At 35.4% G+C, this 22,090-nt stretch overlaps 1 protein-coding gene across 1 annotated transcript; it reads right to left on the bottom strand.

Moving 5' to 3' along the window:
* LOC128553613 (uncharacterized) lies at positions 1–3,234 on the bottom strand (the record flags this gene model as incomplete). The annotated part of the gene is given in 2 exon segments (XM_053534788.1): positions 1–1,264; positions 3,118–3,234. A coding segment is annotated over 1 exon segment (1,256 nt), but the record flags the coding sequence as incomplete, so codon positions are not given.
* Between the last annotated feature and the right edge of the window lie 18,856 nt (positions 3,235–22,090).

The raw sequence follows: 22,090 nt of genomic DNA, 5'->3' as shown, positions 1-22,090 counted from the left end.
CCAACAGGGGTAGGAGAAAGTAGTGGTAAAAGAAAATGAACTAAAATGTATGATATTCCAGATGTAACGCAAAATGCGCCAAAACTTGTCCATAGAGTGGATATTTCTCTCCAGAAACAAACTTTGCATAGTTGACGTCTTGAGTATTTTAAACGATATTTTACAGTCATAAAAACGGTATAAATCAAATAGATAAAAGCAGTAGCTCCTAGGACGACACCTGGAAGATTTAGTCCTATGCCAGAACCTGCGGCAATCTCATCTGAAGCATTGTACATAAAACGTTTAATGAATCGCCAACATTTACTACCTACACCTGCTAATTTACTTAAACCGTCGGCACTCGTTTTTAAAGCGCTTTTTGCCTGGAAACTTTCTCCGTCTCCAACAACGCACCAGGAAGCAAAATGTTCACAATTGCAGCAAACAAAATTATATGATCGAAAGTGTTTTGTTTCTTCCCCATCTGCATGTGTCGGCAGCATCGATTCGGCTCTCTGTACAATTTTTTCAGGGTCGTATCTAGGACGCTCGTAGTCTATGATGTCTATTTCATCATTTTCAAGATTGTATGTGGTTGTCGCTTCATTGATTGATATTTTGTTGTTCTCTTTCGAGAAATGAATCAGCACAATTTCTACAGAGTTTTCAAAGATCTTATTGACGCGCTTAACGATTGCATGGTGCTCATATACATTTATCAATTTTCTTCCAAAATTGAATTTGAGATGTTGTCCTGGAAGTCTGATATGTTGACCTTTCTTTAAGCAAGACACGTTTTCCACTCTTCTCGGTTTACTGCAGTTTGCACAACTCAAGACAGGTTCTTCTGCTTGTGTTTCCTGAGGTATATTGTCAATACTTTTTTCAATATCGTGTAGATCAATTTCTTCAGTAACCGGTCTTAAATACTCAGAAAACTTTTCTGATAATTCGGGTCCATGCAGTTGTCTTGTTTCTTTGAAGACATCATCAATATCAGCATCGAAATCTTTGTCATCGTCAGAGTCTCTGTCTCCCACGTCAGGGTCTGAGTTGGCAGTGCGGCAGTCAGTACCAGTATTTGTACACATAAAAATGACTCTTTCATCCTGCTTAGGGTCTTCTTTACGATTATCTTCTGCCAATGATTCCGATGCGGTGTCTTTATTAATACTTACTCTATTGAGTAAGGCGGATATATTATTGTCGTTGCCATCAGAGGAGATCGATTCGTTAAGACTGAAACACGACGAACTTCTTGAACGTCTATACATTTTACACTCTGCAAGAAAAAACAGACGTTTAAGCATATCGACTTGTTTGATACACGGTAATTAAACAGTAAAACAATTTTTAAGTAAGTCTTGCAATCACTGAATGTTATGGGGATGTAATAGATAAAATAGTGAGGTACAATGTCTTCTGTTTTAAATTAAGATACTTGGAAACATTAAACAGTAAATCATAATAGTAGCGCTACAGTTAGTACTTTCAATAAATTACTACATGGATCGTACACATAATGGTTGAACATCACAGCATGCGCTAAAACTTTAAACAGAAGGGAAAATTATCCTTTCAACGTTTTGTTGAAGATTTGCAAAAAACAGTAATAAATTTTGTCTGCCCGAATTAAAACACGGAAGAACAACATCTATTATATCTTCGTAACTTAGACCACATTGTAAATTGTACCGAGAAACCGAACTAAATATTTTACCTAGGTAAGCATTCCAATGTCTTATAACGATAGATTATCATCTCGGGTTATAATGTGATATTATATAAATATCATCTGGCAGTGTGTGTGACATTGATATTGTCAACCAGAGGGCAGAATGTCACCCGAGGCGGAAGCCGAGTGGTGACATTCTGTTTCGAGGATTGACAATATCAATGTCACACACGCTGTCTTATGATATTTATTTTATTATACCGAACAAAATTCAGCACATAATTTTTAAAAGAAAATGTTTTTAATTCATTTAATTCAACAGCTTCATCTTAGCGCGGCAATTGGCCCTTGTACACATTGAATAGTGACGTCATTACTATACATTTTGTATGTGTACAAGGGAGGCAATCATTTGGCTAAAACATTGAAGCAGTTATTTGCCCTTATATGACATTCAAAATATCAGCTCGGTCACATGACCTGACAGTCACTTTCGCTAGGTCACATGTCAAAAAGGTTGAAAATGTTTCTGATAGTCAAAATATCTCTTTTTCGGGTAATGGGATTTTACCATTGTAGACAAAAGTGAGGTACAATAAAAATTATTAGTGGGAAACCAATTGCTTCTGCTCGGATTTATAACAAAAAATAGGCCGTTTTTTATCACAGAATTCAATAAAATTAGCATAGATACAGAGAAGTGACACCAAGTAGTTAAAATAAAAATAGGAGAAAACGACAGATCGCCCAATATAACATAAATGAAAAATACTGCAGCCTGGGCTTGATTGAGACTTTTTGTGGACGTCAGTGAAGATGGAAGCCCAAGTTGAACAGAACTCTAAATTTAGAAATTTTACAAGTACCAAAATACAAATTAGAAACCCGCCATATGTATTCATACGGCGGTGTACATGGAAACAGAGTGCTATTCCTCGAAAAGCGGCTTATGTCCCCAGTTAAAATACTGATCATACCCTAAAGAGAAAACAGTGGTCCTATCTAACTAAACAAACTGGATTCGATCGCAAGCATCTAACCACGTGTGCATGCGCGCTTTGGGTGTAAACGTATGTCCTGTGAGAAAGCCATACAGATTATTTGCGGAAGGTCGGTAGCCCTAACCAGGTGCCCGCCGATTCCTGAAAGAATATTCAGGGGTCACCTTTTTCTGTCGTAATCAAAAGCTGAAAGTAAATCATCATAATTATAACCTATTTTTTTAACTTAACATTTACCCTGCTGAATTTCAAGAATGAACAAGTCCGTAATTTAATTTCGGCAGCACCACTTACCGTTTGAAGGAGTGTTCACTGAATATTTACAGACTAGCGAACAGTGCAGACCATGATCAGTCTGCACGAATGTCGCAAAAGTAAAATAACTTGCCGCCACCAGGTGAAAGATTAAACAAGCGGAAAATGCCAATAGTACAAAACAAAGGCAAATGGTATACTTACGAATTTGAGGCAAGTGAGTAAAACCAAGTAAACTTCAAAAGAATATGTTTCTTTTCCTTCGCTTTAAGGCTGATTGCGTGTTATATACCCCTAATCTTATCAGTGGGTCATGACCACCATAGGCTCTTATAATTCAAAATGCACAGCAAGACATAGCCTTGTATCTATAAATGACGTGAGTGATAGGAAGATATTTGAGGCCCGTTTAGAGATAAATGTTTGTAGCCATCAACAATTGAAAGGTAATATAATCGCTTTGCCTTTAAAATACAATTTATATGCAACTGAAGATATACAAATACACCGTAACTTTAAAGTTTACAACAGACATGCAGGGTTTGTAGAATGCATTTACCCCGTGTCACCACTCAGTATAGTCACAAGTACCACAAAACAACATTCACAAGTACTGGTAATAGAGACGGAAATCGAACAGGCTGGATATTGTTAGAGGCAGTGCGGTGCAGCAACAAAGAAGACACTGGTCAATAGACTACCAATCAATACACTTCTAACTTCTACGATAGTATATAAACATCAGTGACTGTCTTTATAATTTGTCTACATAGTCTCAGTTTAATATTTAACAGAATCATATTTCTTTAAAATGAATACTCCAACGCTTATTGTCTATGTCCTAAACTAACTTTAATAATGTATGTGAGTATCAAGTATATGTATTCACCAATCTGACTCAAGTACTTGATCTTCTAAACGAAGATCTGAGAACGACCCATTCACATTCGTCTTCTGTATATTTTGGATTTCCAGTATTGCTATTTTTATTTTATCCAATCAGACGACTTGTTCGAATGTCAAAGAGTAAGAAAAATGTGCAGTCATTCCAGGGCTCGAACCCGGGACCCCTCGCTTACAAAGCAAGTGGCCTACCGACTGAGCTAACCGGCTATCTGGTACATTATGACATAAAAATTGTAAATATCAAAAGTCAAGGCTACAGGTAGATTTGCAAGATGTTGTAAGTTAGGCTCTGATTGGCTAGCGAAAGGGTCGTCAGAACGAGGCAATGAATAGGTCGTTCTCAGATCCTATGCGTAGCGTAATAGGATATGTACTTTAGTCAGATTGATGTATTCACAATCTGAGAACAAAAGTGATACTAAAATTATTTCTCCAAAATTCTGTATATAAAAACTCGCTTGCTTAAAACATGGCATTTATAATTATCCTCTCATTTATTCAGTTACTCAGCTGTTTAAACGATTAGAAACTGGACAGCAAAGGAAACCAAAGACCAGTGGAAAAGCCTTTGTTGATCATTTACGATGACATAAACCAATGTACAAAATGTTAAATATTTATAAAGCTGTAGGGGATCTGATTATGTCACTAGTATCTGCAGTATCAAATATGCATATTATAGTGTTTTCATTGCAATTGACGAATAAATATATTACTTTTGATTAAAGGATTACAGTCGACGCCATTTTTAAAAAGCTTTCTTGAAATGTAAACAGAGGGGAATAATTCATTTTTTACACCGCGTATGCATTATCTCCTTTTTTACCCTCATGGTAACGCAAGGGTAATATGTTTTCAGTGATAGACGGCCCAGACTACTATGCTTTCTGACCGTGACAGGACAGTAAAATAAATTTATTGTTTACTCATATCCCACCTAGGTCTTTTAACTTAACTTTTAATTGCATTTCTTGGGGAAAAATATTTTAATTTCTTTACGTATGAAAATAAAACGTACGCACGTGCGTCAGTAAGTATGCCTAGCGATGTAGCTATTAAAAATTCTAAAGGCAACTCAAACCAGGAAGATTTAGAGGTGTTTATTTAAAGAAATAAAAGAGAACTATTAATTTGTAATAGATAGACATACAGGCAGACAGACAGACAGACAGCTAAAGCTATAAGAAAGTTCAGTTTTTATCGTGTTTATTAAGAACTTAATTTGAAATGACAGCAGAAATGCTAATCATTCAGGTACATTTGCTTTTTTGACTCCTAATTGGTATTTAAGGCGATGTAACGGTGCTTTATGATCAATGCTGCCGGAAGAGGCAGACATATCAAGCATTCCTTTTGGACAACGGAATGGTGGATGTAGCTCTGCACCTGTTTCAAAGCCGGCTGCGTTGAGCAAGACCTTGTAAATGCGGATGGACTGCAGTCAATTATGAAGTTTGTTTAAATTTAGATGCTGATATGGACGCTCATCTAAAGAATTTTCTTCGACTTTTGAAATTCTGTCACTTCGGAATATTTGTGCGAGTTTTACCGCAGGAGCAAAACAAGCCATACAAGAATTTACCCTCGTCTGGTAAACAAGTAGCACTTTCATTTTTAACAAATTGAATGTACAGCGACATTAATATTGCTGTTTTCATACCTATCTCGTTCCAGTTTCATTTAACCTAACGTATTGCCAAAATGATTGTTTGGCATAATTACACTATATCAAATTATCATGGAATATTTATGTATGCCTCTATAAACAGACAATATATACTACAGAGAAGCAAGCCTCGGCAATTGCAGCCTGGAACATTTAATGATAATAGTTTAAAATGGTGTCTAAAAGAAACATAAACAAAAAACGTAAACAATGTTATACACTCAAATCTCAGATTAGCCGAGATTGTACCCTTGTTTGGATGAGTTGTAGGTCATAACACTGAGAAATTGAAATGAAATTACTCCTTAATAATCTGTATTAAGACTGGAAAACACCAAGGTCAACATAATATAGCATGGCCTAACACGGAGTTCCCCTAACGTTTCCCATACCATAACTTGTATGTCTTAAATAGTAAACACTCAAGTGGCAGATAATGAAAATACGCTTCATAGTTCATTATCAAAGTAATTTTTTTTCACTACAGATAGAAGGATGGTTTAGATTGAATTCAAGTACATCTGCTTGCGATTTTTACATCATTTTTGTTTTTCTTTTATACAAAATAAAACTACGAAACTGCGCCAAAACAGCTTTTTTCATATTTTATTTACATAAAACTTGAAAACAACGCAAATGTTTCCTTCATTATATTGCGAAAAAACAACAACAAAAAACAACAACAACCCCCCCCCCCAAAAAAAACAACAACAAACAAACAAACAACAAAAAGACGCATAAATACTCTCAAGAGCCTATGCGAGGTTGTTATGCCCTAAACGCATCTAACTTGCCGGCGCTACAATTTCTACTTTCTTTTCACGAAACTTCACGAGAGCCTTAACTACCAGACACAAATGCGCACAAATTTAAAACATTATAATCGCATAATAAAGTTTGATGTTTATAAGATTTTGTCACTGGTTTTAGGTGCAGATAGAAATTTCCGGCCTCGAAGGTAACTGTTTAGGCGGTAACGAGGTTCCTGCCGAGTAACCGCCTAGACAGTTACTCGACAGCCAGATATTCCCACCTGCAGCTTTAACAGTGTCAGAATATTTTTCTTGCATATCGGTATCAAGAAATGATAAAAATAAAAACAATCGAACGGCTTTCTTTTTAGAACTATTTATAGCATAGTATTTAAATATTTGCGGGAAACCAACGCCCTTGTAAACAGGAAAAACGTCATGACGTTTCAAAGACAAATTTCGGTTTTGTTTTATCAGTTGCAGCGCAACGTTATGAATTTTTGATAAAATAACATGTTTCGAATAGAGAATATACTATCAGAAACAAGGAGGAACTGTCAAGGTACTGTAAAATCTGGCAAATAAGCGTATACGCTTATAATAATTTTAGTGACAATTTTATGCGCCTATTTTTGATATGCGCTTATACTTGAGCCAAAACTATGCGCTTATATTTGATATGGGCTTATAGACAAGTCGTGTGCGCCTATTTTTAATATATTAGGAAAATTGACAGCGCTTACCTTAGCTGAGAAAACAAAAGTTAAACATGGTAATGGACGTGCGCAATGAACTACTTCAAACCTTTTATTGCATACAGTATTTATACATAATGAAAGCATAATGATCATACATAATTTGCAAATAATGCTCAGTCTTTCAGGCCATTAGACTTTTTTTCTTAAATAAAAACTAGAGATGCTTTTGAGAATAGCGCATGTCTCCTACAACTGCCCCTATGAAAAATGTCTATTTTCTCTAGATGGTTTAGACAAGTGGATCCAATTAGATGGTCTGGATGAGTGGATTCAATCAGTAATTCAAGGGCCATAAATCAAAAGTGCCTGAGCGGATTTGGCTAGTTATCAAACATGGCTAAGGTCTTATGGCCAAACACATTTTGTTCAGGTTTGGTGAAGATCGGATGAGAAATGTTCGACTTAGAGAGCGGACAAGAGTAAAAAGGCGAATTTTCCGGTAATTCAAGGGCAGTAACTCCAAAATGCCTATACCGATTTGGCTAGTTATCGGACTTCGCCGAGGTCTCATGGTCAAACACATTTTGTTTAAGTTTAGTGAAGATCGGATGAGAAATGTTTGACTTAGAGTGCGGACAAGTGTAAAAAGGCCAATTTTTCGATAATTCAAGGGCCGTAACCCCAAAACGCCTGGACCGATTTGGCTAGTAATTAAATTTGGCAGAGGTCTCATGGTCAAACACATTTTGTTCAAGTTTAGTGAAGATTAGATGAGAAATATTTGAATTAGAGTGCGGACAAGAGTAAAAAGGCTGACTTTTGGTAATTCAAGGGCCATAACTCCAAGACGCCTAAACCGATTTGGCTAGTTATCGAACTTGGCCGAGGTCTTATGGTCAAACATATTTTGTTCAAGTTTGGTGAAAATCGGATGAGAAATGTTCGACTTAGAGTGCGGACAAGCTTTGTGAAAGACAGACAGACAGACAGACGCACGCACGCACGCACGCACACACACACACACACACAGACTGGAGTAAATCAATATGTCTCCCACACCACTGTGTGGTGGGAGACATAATAAATTACTACATAAATCTTCTACATATATGTAGTCCGTAATACGTCATTTACACCCCGGGACGGTGTAAGATAATCCAGCATCAGTAAAAATACCGGAAATCCCCGTCTGGTATGCAAGAAATAGCCCTTTCAAACTTTTTGAAATAAAATTCGCACCACTTCTCATATAAACTTCATGAAAATAGCTGCGCATATATTGGGACTATTTTTGACGTAAAGTGTTCCAGATTCCTGTCCGGGTTTGATCTCCAAAACCGGCAGCTGGGTTACAATAAAATGTCCCGGAAGACTACTGATTGCCATTTTGTTAATATATTCTGCAGAAATTGTACATTTCGAAGTTAAGATCTCTTAAACGCCGCTATGTTTCAGTAAAATCTATCCTTTCTTTCATACGAATGTTGCCGTTTTTCCCCCTACAGTTTCGGATTCAGAATTCACAGGACGCTTCATGGGGATATGCGCGTATTTCCAGCCTCTTCTGAGTTCATAGAGTCATGGTCCATTGATAATGCGACATGTACAGTCTTCCGATAGCAAAACTCCAGACTTACTGAAATGAAATCAATGGAACTTGAGTGAACCTTGCGGTATCGATAAAAATCTAATTGTCTAAAAGTAAATGCTGAAGAAAAAACTATTTCCTTTATCTTCAATATTTGAATTAATTCTACGTTTTCTTGAATCAGGTGGATATTTGTGACAATTGTAACCTTTATGCCAATTACGTCAAACTGTATATATGGCATTATAAAACTGTTAGGCAGGAATGTTGTGTTGCTAATCTCCTGAATATTAGCGCTAAATGAAGATATGCGATTACATTTTTTGTTTTGAATAAAAGCCAAGAGAAAGGAAAAATGCTACGCTGTACAAGATTACAGGAACAAGGCCTTGACGAAAACCGCATTTCTATCAGTTCTATGTTACATTTAAATATGTCCAGGAAAGATCATAGCTCAATGTCCCATTTCAAAACATATGTACCATCGTTCATGTTCAACATTTTAACATTATCCAACAATGAAATTTATGGCCTTAGTTATACATGTGGATATTTTAATAACTAAATTGAAAAATAATTCGGCTAAACTGGTGCTAAAGTATGGAATATCATTCCATAGAATATTCGCTGTATGGATGCATTTTCTTCATATTTTGGGATTGAAATAAGCTGCAATTTTCGTCGGGAGTGCTATTTCGTTGTCTTCTTTCGCAACAGGTTACATTGAAACTTAAGTTTGTCTGTACGTTTCGCCTTCTCAAAATAAATTTTTTAATATCATTTATTATTATTATTTTTGGTTGTTGTTGTGTTGCTGTTATATTTGAACAGCACCTATATAATTTATCAGTCTGTACTTGAAAGCATAAAAGTAACCGATATAAGGCTCGTGAAACGTATCATGCCTTGTTTGCTTTTAACCGATAAAAAAATGCCAAATCATATTGTAAAGATAAAAGTACTGGACATGTTAGGGAAAATCCGATTAAGGCCACTAAATATTATTCTGACGATTTGTTTTAAGTCGTTTAAAACTAAATAGATAACATCATATATTAATTTATTTTTCTATAATTGTATTTTGAGTTATTGCTTTTCAGATTTGCAATTTAGTTGCCATAAAAAGATGTGTTTTAATTATTGAAAATATCACCCAGTCCGTATATCTGTAATGCATGATTTAATATATCATTTCGTCTGTTACAGGCCTCAGCTATATCATCATCATCATCATCATCATCTTTTCATTATCAGCTTCAAAATCATCAATTGACAACTCCACCATCAACATCACCGTCACAACGTTCAACATTACCACTTTTATAATCATTATTATCTTCATCGACATTATCAACTCCACATAATGAACTGCGGATAAATTCAATAATTCAAAAGAGGTTTAACGCATTGGTGTCTATTCTAGACCAGCGCCTGAAGTAATTGATCTATAAGATATCGAAGAGTACTGTATATTGACAATGTACTTCAAGAAACACGACTAGAAGCACATGACATGAGTTATGCTAACTGCAGTAAACTGAGAAAAGTGGAAAATGTGTCTTGGTAGAAGGAAGGTTTAGATATAAGACTTCCAGTCATGAGGTCATATAATATTCTATTTAAGAAGAAAATTGTTAAGAGTATATCATCACAAGCGTGCCAATAAAACCTTTACAAATTCGGTAATAGTTGACTTGATTCATTTCTCATAAAAAAAAGAACGAATCAATGAAGCGATAAACCAGAATAGTCTTGAGAATGATTAGATAAATATGATTAGACTATGACCGTCCTAGATGTGATCCTGGAAAAATATACAGAGTGCCTACACATGTAGATACTCGAAAGGGAGAAAAATAGATCATATAATTTGTTAAGCGTAAGCTTTGAAAGTTTTGCATCCTGGTGTGTTATTGAAGATAGAAAACGTTTCCAAGCAAAAAACGCTATAAACAGATGCAAAACCTTCAATTACAAATAGTCCAAGTTGACAGTATTCATCAAAAAATGCCAACCTGCATATTGTTGTTCAGTGGATGAACATGTTTAGTGTGCGGTCAAAATAATGTAAATGTAAATTCTGGATGCAATAGCTACATTCTAATCATATATATCAGAAAGACATTTTTTGAGATAGGATGAGGTCTTCAGCTTAATACCCCAGTCACACATACGGCGCGGATAGCTACGTCTAGCTACGGATAGATAGGTAGTAATCCGTATCGATCCGTATCTGAACCATACGGATTGGTACGGATTACTACTTTAAGGTACGGCTCAGGTACGGATCGATACAGAGCGATACGGATTACTACGTTTCTATCCGTGGCTAGACGTAGCTATCCGCGCCGTATGTGTGACTGGGGTATTAGACTACCTGTATTTTGCCCTTTAGTGCCATTGGTCAAATTAAATGTCAACATTTTTCAATTTGTAACCACTGTCTAATCAAAACTCTTTCAAATGTCCTTTGATAGAAGACTTAGTTAACACCATATCTTTCAGAAACACCGCATACAGGTGTTTTAATTAACTTCTTTCTAAAAAAACAAATATTGGATCTTTTGTTTCTGACATCCAATGACAAATTTCCGTCATCTTTCTTTTTGTGCTTTGTACCTTTCTGTTACATATTTATTCGGATCAGTGAAACAAAAAGGACGCTTTCCTATTTTAAAATATTTGAAATTACGTCCGCGGAATGGTTTACAAAACGCCACATGACATGTATAGATGATTTGGATGGAACTTTGCGCAAATATACATTCAAATACCTAGTTTTTCAGAACAGAAAAAAATCGGCTATAAATAAAGTATAGACCGGCAAGTGTTCCAATTAAATCTGTCTCCCAACAAAATTTCGAAAAACATTAATTTCTTACTTGATTTCACATATTCAAGGTAATTTCAGAATGCTTTCGTGTCTTCCGCTATTATGCTCTACGAAGTGGTTGTCAGAAATGTCCTCCAAAGTCGGTAGTGTCTGGAGCTTCTGAAAGAACGATTAATCATGTTTATGCGGGAAAAGGCCAACCAGAATGGATAAACATTTTACGTTTTTGTTGAAGGGGAAACAGTCCATGCTTGTTTATAAGAGAAATTCAGTAACAATTCAAGTACATTATTTCATGTATTTCAAGACTTGTGAAACTAAAGTAAAGAAATTATACACACTGCAGTAAATACTAGCAGTGAAATGTGCCGCGGAACAAAAAAAAAAAAAAAAAAAGAAAGAAAGAAAAAACAAACAAACAAAGACCATCACATGATCGTTTTCAATATGTGTTTCAGGTCAATTGTTCTTAAACTTTAGTAGACTTAATACTTGAAAAACAACGTTTCTATTGTATGTAAGACATATAAATGTAGTCTGAAAATGACATGAAGTTCTACAGTTGATTTTACCAGCTAACAAATCATTGTTACTGACTTCTTGCACTGGTGTAACAGTGCCATTATGGAATGTTTAACTTAATCTAGGTCCTCCATACAGTATTGTTTTCAGTGGGGCTTCAAGGATATAATTTGGGGATGGGAGATTTGTGGTGGCAGTGGTGTTTCTATGGGGATTCGGTGACATGCCCCTTGAAAAATATTGCAAGTATGCTTCAAATCGTGCAATATGATGTATATTTGACATAGGTGTCGCAAAAATGTTTGACAGTATGTTATCATCTAATTTTGTAAAATAATCAGTTTCATCAATTTAATACATTTTTAATATGACTGTCGCCCGGTTTCAACACTTCAGCATTAACTAATACTATCAATATAATTCTTGCGAGCAAAGCGAGCTAAAATGTTGCCGTCTAGAATGACCTACGTCTCAATTTTTCACTCCAAAATGTATGCTGGCCGGGTCGTGTAGGGTGGGGGCTGACGGTGACCTCACCCTAGATCCACTCTTGGTTTACGTGCAGTAACATGGTAAGATACGCGCTAACATCATTTGTACTTAGACAAAGAGAAGTAATTTTCATTTCCAGATATATCATTAATGATAGTGTGCTTTGCATTGACAAGCCTTATACATGTACTTCAGTAATTAAACTAGTGTGATTCATACACATGAACAACTTGTTATGTAAATAACAAAGTATTTATCGAGCCTCCTGTATTTTTTCCCGTTCAATCTTTTTGACATGGAAAATTATAAAGACTTTTTTTTTGTTATTTTTGTTGAGTTTAACGTCGCACCGACACAATTATAGGTCATATGGCGACTTTCCTGCTTTTCTAGTGGAGCAAGGTGTCCCTCTTTGTATTATTTCATCACGGGCGGGCACCTTAATAGAACCACCGATCTTCTGGAAACCAGCTGGTTGAATCTTCACATGAAAAATTCAACGCCCTGAATAAAGATCAAACTAATATTGGTGAGAGGCAAGTAACAGACAGTAATGGAAAAGAAGGCGGAAAAGGAGTAATTTTTTTAAGTATATAAGACAGAGTTAGCGTTCTTTGTTCATTGATCATTGTATCAAGTTTGATCAATTTCATTTAGAGATGAAAGTGTAAGTTTTCCTGCTACACATTTGTACGGCGCAAAGTATTTTATTTCATTCCGATATATTCGTTTAGATTTAAACAAAAGAGGATAAATTTCAGTAGGAAAAGTCATGTTCTAAGAATAGCCTCCCAAAATCGCAACCGACATCAGTACATGCGTAGACGTGCGAAGAACTAGCAAACACAAAAACATATAGACAACGAGTACCTCACACAACGGAGCACCGCCTTAGGACGAACAATAGCGGAATACTACCGGGGAGTTTAAATCGGTGTATGATGAGCACCTGATCTCAATCTTAGAGGGACTAAGCCACACATTTTAGGCAAAAAAAAGAAAGATTTATCTCTAAAGTCCATAAAGTTTGAGTACTGTGAAAGATTAGCGCCTAGAGGTACAAACTTCTTGACGTAAGATATTTTCAAGATATTAGAGAGTTTGAGATTTCAAACTTCGCCTTCCCCTTCAACGTCTCTCATATACATTTTGGGTAAAACGTCACCGATATGCGTGTATTTTATTTATATCACACGTTGCTACTAAAGTTTTCCATGTAATATCACGTAAGCCTAAGACTTCTCTTTATTACTATGCGAAATAAAAAGCTTAGTTTCAGGATTTCTGCTTATTAAGTTATTTGATTATCCATATATATAATTAGACTAAATTTGATTCGAAACACTATCAATAGGTATAAGAATAATGAAGTTTTGTATGGCTAGTGATTTTAACTAAATACATTGAATTGAACCTGGAAGTATGAAGTTATCAACTGATTTTGAGAAACTTTGAGATTTTGTTCAAACTTTAACTTCTACGGCATATTTGTGTCCCCAGGCGGTATCGATTTTACCATATGGGCCTTTTTGACGTTTGAAGTGAAGTTTTGAACGTCCGAAGATGCGATATCACGAAAGTCGAAACTTCATTCTTTTTACATCTACTCTGTCCACATACTCGGCATCAAGGACTGAAATCTGGATGGAGGCACATGGCATGACAGTCATTTTACTTGAAAAACAAATAATGACGCGCGATTATCATTTGGTGGAACATTTTATTTTCACATCCAAATAAAATCAATCTGTTTCTGTCGGACACTTAATACGACAATTGCTTTTAACTTATAAACATGGTACTAGGAAGACGGAAAATTCTTCTGAAGTATCAGACAATTTCAGATCTATGATATCATGATGAGAGACGTTTCCTGTAAGCCGTATGGGATAACTCCATTCTTTAAATGCACGGAACCAGAGCCTGGCAGAGGGACATTGTGAGTTAATTCCCCCTTTGATTCTTACATTTTACAAAGAAAGTCGGTCTTGAAACTCGGTGTGACCCTACCCTACCCCTCCCCCCTCTCCTCCCGAAATGGGTGACCCCCTTTTTAATGTGGTGTCCCTCTAACCAAAATTCCTGGATTCGCAGATGCTTTACTTATAAAATAGTATATTAAAATCATATTGTGCTGTCTGAGAGTTTGGCATTATACAGAGTCATACAGAGTGTCATTATCACTTTGATATGATCATAATAGGCTATTAACTTTGTATGTGGATATATGCACGAGTTCTGCAGCGGCAATATTGTCCGCGAAAGAACGAGTGCACATATCCTCATACAAAGTTGATAACCTTTTTATTACATATCCACTATGAAATGATTAATTTATATCTAAATTATCGTTCTGTCACGAAAGACAGGAAAAAATACGGAAGAAAAAATTCTCCGAAAACGCAATAAACAAATCAAATTGATGCGCATTGATATTTTCCGCGAAAATGACGTCAACTTGTTGTCGCAACGTGCGCGTGGACGCCATGGACGTCACGCGATTCTTTCCATTACAACGTTAAGAAAACATACCACGTCCTATATAAGTCCAACACGTGACGTAATTATAACTTTCATTTCATTTCAGTTTGATAAATTACTACGTGCCGGTATCTAATAGGTTAGATTAATCAAAGTGTAAAAGTGAACAAAATGTTGCATAAATTACAAATTAAACAAACACACAATAGCAACAAAAACCTAAAGAAACGAGATCCGCAATGGACGGACCGTCAGGGGAGGTAACTAGAGTCACGGATTGGGACTAGTCGATATGAAAGCGTTCAACGTCATGATATGGAAAAATATTGCACGATCGCGGTCCAATGAAACACAATGGAAAATAATTTTAGGTATGTAATAATCATTTTTATTTCCTCTCATGTATGATTTACAATCGTGCATTGTATACTGACTAGTACTATACTGACATAATTTTATTTAAAATCTAAATGTCTGGAGCTCAGCTGCAAGACTAACGAGTTTTTACATTGTTCACATTGTTTTATCGTTGTTTTTTTTTTTTCGTTTTTTTTTTTAGTAATCGCTCTAAAATCCATGCTGTTATTATATTAATTGAATTGTTTTTTTTTTATTTAATTTTCATTTTTTTCATTTTTAAAACCTCTTGTAAAATTCCTGCCCTTTCGGACAACTGGTATCAAAATGCACGAAAAAAAACGATCATAATTACGGATAAATTGGATGGGCGGATTAAAAGAAGTAAGGTTCATTCTAATGTTTGAAATCTCAAGGAATTTTAATCGAACTTCAACTTCATACGTTAACTTCGCAAGAGACGTTGAAGGGGAAGGCGAAGGTTGAAATCTCAAACTCTCTATTGTATAGATAACCAAAATGTTGTGTAGACGGTAGTTGATCGTTGCAACGCTTGTGAAATAATGAAAAAAATTCTACTTGCATTTTCACCAATATCTTATATCAGTAAGTTTGTACCACTAGACACGTTCAAAGTATTCACTTTTTATGGATTTTGACAGCAATTAATTTTCGCCTAAAACACCGTTAAGGGCACAGTGATACATATTAAAGCAGTCAGTCCCGTTGGACTTTAAGAGCTGCCTATATTGAAGTCCTCTGCCTTTTCCGACAGACATTCAGCAAAGAGGAAAGCGTTTCGTCTAGCTGTACAAAGGGTTGAAAATCAAAGATGCAGTGTGTTTCAAGACAGTTAAGGAATAACAATTTTTGATAAAACATTTTCAATACTTTACTAAATACAACTGAAAGGCCCAAAGTCTTACGTAATTTGTAGAGTCTGACTTTCTCGCAGAAGAGTCTTTCAATTCAATCTTAAGACCAATTCTGAATTATGACAGTAACATTAAGCAAGGTATCTACACAATTCATGATAACGACAGCCTTGCTTAGCCTTTTGGTCATTTATTCATTTCGTTCTTTAGAATCCTTAACATGAATACGCTCTTGCAATACATAAATATAGAAATATATCTCACGTAAAATGTTGCCCGGGGTATATCTAAATATACTGTTTAGACTAAAATTAGGTAACAAAAAAGCTAAAACACATGGATGCAGATTTCCAATACCTAATGTGTTAACGAAAGCTAACACGCGAAGGGAATCGACTTAACTGAGCTGTACATGCGTATACTATATGATCGGGACTGGCACACGGGCTTTCTTCAACCAATACAGGGCAACCGATTAAGATAAAAGGGACATTGTATCTTATTTGTCGGTGCTATATTACAAACAACAAAACAAACAAACTTATAAATACATATCTATTTATTCATTTACTGCATTTAACTGATAGGTGAAACTGAGAAAATAAAGCATAGATATTTATAGTTATAAAATAAACTATGTAAAACAACTCTCATTGGACAATTCAGTCCCAGACACTCTAAACCATAAGACGCTATTAGATGGTTTTCTATTATATTAATATACCTTGTTGAACAACATTCATTTGATTGGATAAGAGCGGATCAAACTTTACCCTGCTAAATTTCTAAAATGGACTGGTTCATTTTTCGTTTTCAGTAGTCACTCTTATCATTCAAAGGGGTTCTCACTGAAAATTGACTGACTGAATAGCGAACAGTGAAGACAATGATTAGACCGCACGGATGTGCAGGCTGGTCTTGGTCTGCACTGGTCGCAAAGGTAGACTCACTTGCTGCCAACAGGCTAGAGGTTCAAACCCAAGCACGACTCCAAACATTTTGATATTGATAGTCCCACTATAATTTCCACGTACAAACTGCATATGTAATGTAAACAAATCTATATAAATGAAGGGTGCCGATTTTCTGTTTTCTACCTTTTAATTTGGAAGCTATTTGCATAATTAATATTTGTATTTATATAAATGTTTGAGGTGTTTTTAAACAGTCCTATATAAAGATTTGAAAAAAAAACCGTGATACCTAACAATTCGATGTAATTGTACAATATATATATATATATATATATATAAATATGCATGCATTTGACGATATTTGACATAAATCATTTTGAAAAGATAATTAATATAAGGATAATAGAAGGATGACTCTGTGACCTCTATTATACCAGTTACAGGGATAATAAACAGGGTTGTCAAAGGGGAGTCAAACCACAAAAAATATGTGTCTGTATACTTTTGAACAGTTTCTACAAATAGCTGCAGAGGAAATTCTCATAATGTAACCGATGCTATGTTGCTTGTTGTTTTATATACCCGACCAGTTTCCGTGTTATAACCTATTTTAGAATGCAGCTTTCGAGAAACCCTATCTCAGTCAAGAAATTATCCTTTTTGCCTTCTTTTTGACACGCACGAATAACACGTTTGTCAAAGGGGCAACAATGCGCAGGGTGGTATTTCTTAATGAACAGTCTTTCTCTTTTAAGATCAACTGAGTACTTTCTACGTATGGCCCAGCAGTCACGATCAACTATTAGGTCCATTTTGAACGCATGTTCACTGCATTTATCTTTGTCTTCTATCCAAACAACTATACCTCTAGTTGCACCAATTTCAGTTTGTTGCTCTAATGTCCGGTCTTTAGATCATTTCTGCGGTGTAGTTCCTTTTTCCCAACGTAAAGTGAACTTTCTGGTTTTGATTTTGAACTGTCTATGTTACATGTATCTGATTCTAGATGATGACTTTCCTGGTCGTTATCTTCTTGCACTATGGCATCAAAACAAAGGTGGTCGGATCTGTTTGTAAGAGGGCTCCATGTTGTTTCGCCAATTCTCTCTTTAACGCGCAAAATTACAACGGTTGGAGGAAACGTTTTCAAATGTCTGCAGTCAACTAATTTTACATTTTTAATATTTTCGTTCACGTTTAGTTCAAAAGATTCTTCTATTACCTCCCGGGTGCCGAAAACATTCAAGCCTTTCAAGCCGTAATGTACACACGTTATCGTACCTGTTTCGGATTCATCACTTTCGACGTGTTTTCCAGTCACTATTGCATAATGTGAGAAACCGAAATATTTGAATGATATCATGGAACCTGGTGTGGTCTGTGACAGTTTTTTGACCTCGATTTTGTCACAAGCGTACGGTGACATTAAAGCTCTAATAACCTTTCCTATACCCCACTGCAGAAAAAGAGATAACACGACTAAAATGAACAATAGAGGGAATGCAAAAGTTGGACTAAGTAATGGTAAAAGAAAATGTACAAGTATGTATGACAGGCCAGATGTTACACAAAATGCACCGAAACTTGTCCATAGACAGATAACTTCTCGTTTGAAACACACCTTGCACAGCTGACCTTTGGAGTATTTCAGGCGATATGATATGGTCATAGCAATAGTATAAATCAAATAGACCAAGGCAGTTACCACAAGGAGAGTAATCGGGAGGTGTTTTGTTACATTAAAGCCTGATGCGAACTCATCTGATGCATTATATAAAATCGTTTGATGAATCGCCCAATTTTGCATCCAGTGCCTGCAACTTTACTGAAAAGTTTGGCACACGATTTCAAGACGCCTTTTGCTAGAAAACTTTCCCCTTCTCCTACCACTCACCAAGATGCAAAGTGTTCACAGTTGCAGCAAAGCACATTGTATGATCTAAATTGTTTATTTCCTTCTGCCTCTGAGTCTTTCGGCACTATTGATTCGGCTCTGTACAATTCTTTCTGGGTCGTATCTGGGACGTTTATAGTCTATTATGTGTATGTCATCTTTCTCTAAATCTTACGTATTTGTAGCCTCATGGATTGTTATTTTTCCATCTTTTCTTGAGAAATGAATCAATACAAGTTCAACCGAATGTTCAGAAATCTTATTGACGCGTTTGACAATTGCATGATGGTGATATACTTTTATTAACTTTTTTTCTGAAGTTAATCTTGAATCTCTCCCCTGGAAACCTAATATGTTGTCCTTTTCCAAGCTAGCAACATTCTCCACTCTTCTCGGTAGACAGCAATTTGCACAACTTGTGTTAGGTTCTTCTTGCGTTTCTTGAGGCAAATTGTCGATACTTTCTTCAATATCGACTATACCAATTTCTTCAGGCACAGGTCTGGCATACCCGGACGCCATGTCTGGTAATTCTTCCCCATATCTTTGTCTTACTTCTTCGAAAACCTCTCCAATACCAACATCATCATCTTTATCATCATCAGAGTCTGGATTCCTCTCAAAAACGACGCTTTCCTCGTCAGTGTTGGTACTATTACACGTAAAATTTGTTCTTCCGTCGCGATCGTCTTTGGAAACAATATCTTGCATGAATTTCTGTGTAGTATCGCTAGGATTAAGGGTTATCTGGTCTAAGATATCAGAGACAGAATTGTCATTGTCTCTATAAGCACTGTCTAAAAGCCTTGATATGCCCGAACATTGTGCCTCCATATTTCTTGCACTGTAAAATAGATACAATGTATATTGTGACTCGGTTCCTAAATGATAAAACAATAAATACTATCAAATCATCGATACTTTGATGTACACGTACCTGATGTTTTGGTTTGAAAAGAAGAAAGAGAAACGAAATATATTTGCAATGCTAAAAAGGGCAAAGAGCTTTTTTTATGCATTTAAGATGAATTGATAGCACGATTGGTTTATTAAACGGCGAAGTAGTAACAATAGATTTACAACCAATATGAGAGTACATTTTTACCATAGATTTACTATCATACTAGTTCGCACTAATAGATACTTAAATAATTCTAAGAAATGCTTTCCTTTATAAAGGATATTTAAAAAAAATGAAAATAAACCATATTAAAATTGCTGAAAACGATGTTTAACTTAGTTTTTGTGAACTTTCAGCACGGGCAAATTATTATAAATGCATTAAAAAGACATACGTAGCATGTCTTTAAAAACGATTAGTTTGTAAAGGCGATGCCTTATCCGGCAGTCAGTTTCCTAAATTCATGACATATACCAGTTAACTAGATGTCGTTTTGTAGAGTTATATAAATCTTTTATTTTTTGCTCAAATTTAATTCAAAAGCTATGGTTGTGTAATGTGTGAAATTCTTGTAAAATGTGGACTTCACTCTTAAAGACACACCACAAGAAACCTTTATTATCTTGTATTTCCATGATGGTATTTATATATAATTTGCATAAAGAAAATGAGAATTACAAGTTTATACTTTGACATATATTAGGCCAAGACAATGTGTTTAATATCAAAACATTTTATTGAATGAATACAGCAGTTTGCGCAGTATTCAATGTATATAAAGTTGATTTCAGACCATACTTTGTTTCTACAGGGAAGACAGGTATTTATCTATATTTTTAAATATATACGTATAGGATAGACAACGAGTGCCGTTGTCTACGGGATATATACAACGAGCAAAGCGAGTTGTATATATCCCGTAGACAACGGCACGAGTTGTCTATCCGACTTAGACCACGTGACATAAAAACTGCAATTATTGAAAACTGTCCCAAGCGTTCTATAGAAATTAGGATTAACGTGTTTTTATAGAGTGATAAGAGTGATATTATCTTTGTACCGTTAGCGCTTGTCAGTAGGGCATATGAAAGAATGCAGGTTATTTTGTATAAATTAAGTTTTACTCAAATACCGGATTTATTAAAATTTGACGTTCATTAACACTTTGAGTCATTTGCAATCGCAAATGCTAAACAGTAAAATATGGATTTCTCAAAAAATACTCAAAATTGAACTGCTGAACAATTAGTTTTTCTGAGGAGTTTGCATTTTGGCGAAACACGATGACAGATACGTTGATTCAAGAAGATAGCCAGGTTCCAAAACTACAAAAAAGGCTGACAGCAAAGCGGAGGTAAACATGTTGTTTGAAGTAATCTGGTATTTTAAGTATGGACTAGTGCTTACTGCTAATATGCATAATCACATACAAATTATCAGATTCTATTAGAAATCACTTTTCAACAATCGGTGTAACACTGTGTAAAGTGAAAAATAATTATGGTTATGTTCATTTTTTTTGTTCTTATTTAAACAGGAACCAGTGTCGGTGTTTATTTATCTATTTATTTAGTTAGTTAGTTAGTTAGTTAATTAATTTATTTTTTTATTTATTTATTTTGTTTATCAGGATATAGTTAATGTGTAGATGCCCGTAGGACAACGAACACCTTTTACTATATCGTGCCCTTCTTGTAAGAATGATGTAGTTGTTCTACTTTCTAACTGGGCCAAGTTGTTCGAAACTTTAACGGGCTTTAATTTAGTTTAGCTTTAGTTTAGTTTATACTAATTTGTTTTAGCTCGATTGTGATGAAAGCTTTAAGCTTATTGTAACCACTCTCGAGTCCGTTTCCTATGAAAACCAGTACTGGGGTCATATGAGAAGTCATGGTCGTGACCCCAGTGATGCTCGAATCCACGACCACTGCATTAAGCTATTAAACTAACTACCTGTTAAATTTCTATTCAAGATACTAGTCTTGGTGGGTGGGAAATACTAGTATGATGTTTTAATTTTACTGTAAAGATGATTTAGTGTTTATAATCCTTAACAAGTACATTTGATTTTCTAAGTTTTCTTAACTGTCGAAATCTACTGATAAAGTTAATCGACCGTTAACTCAATCGCCTGTTAAAGTTTCGAACAACTGGATCCAGTTGTTTGCAAATGTAAGGATCGTGCTGACATGTCTATTTTATAACAAGTGAACATAAAAAGTTACAACTGTTGGAAACGATTCAGTGAATATTAATTACGTTTTCACCCAGTTGGTTCTACACTACAAATATGTAGTT

Source organism: Mercenaria mercenaria, unplaced genomic scaffold (assembly GCF_021730395.1).
Source record: "Mercenaria mercenaria strain notata unplaced genomic scaffold, MADL_Memer_1 contig_4107, whole genome shotgun sequence".
In the NCBI taxonomy this organism is placed as follows: Eukaryota; Metazoa; Mollusca; class Bivalvia; order Venerida; family Veneridae; genus Mercenaria; species Mercenaria mercenaria.
The sequence above is the reverse complement of the archived record's forward strand: the minus strand, read 5'-3'. Positions and strand labels throughout refer to the sequence as shown.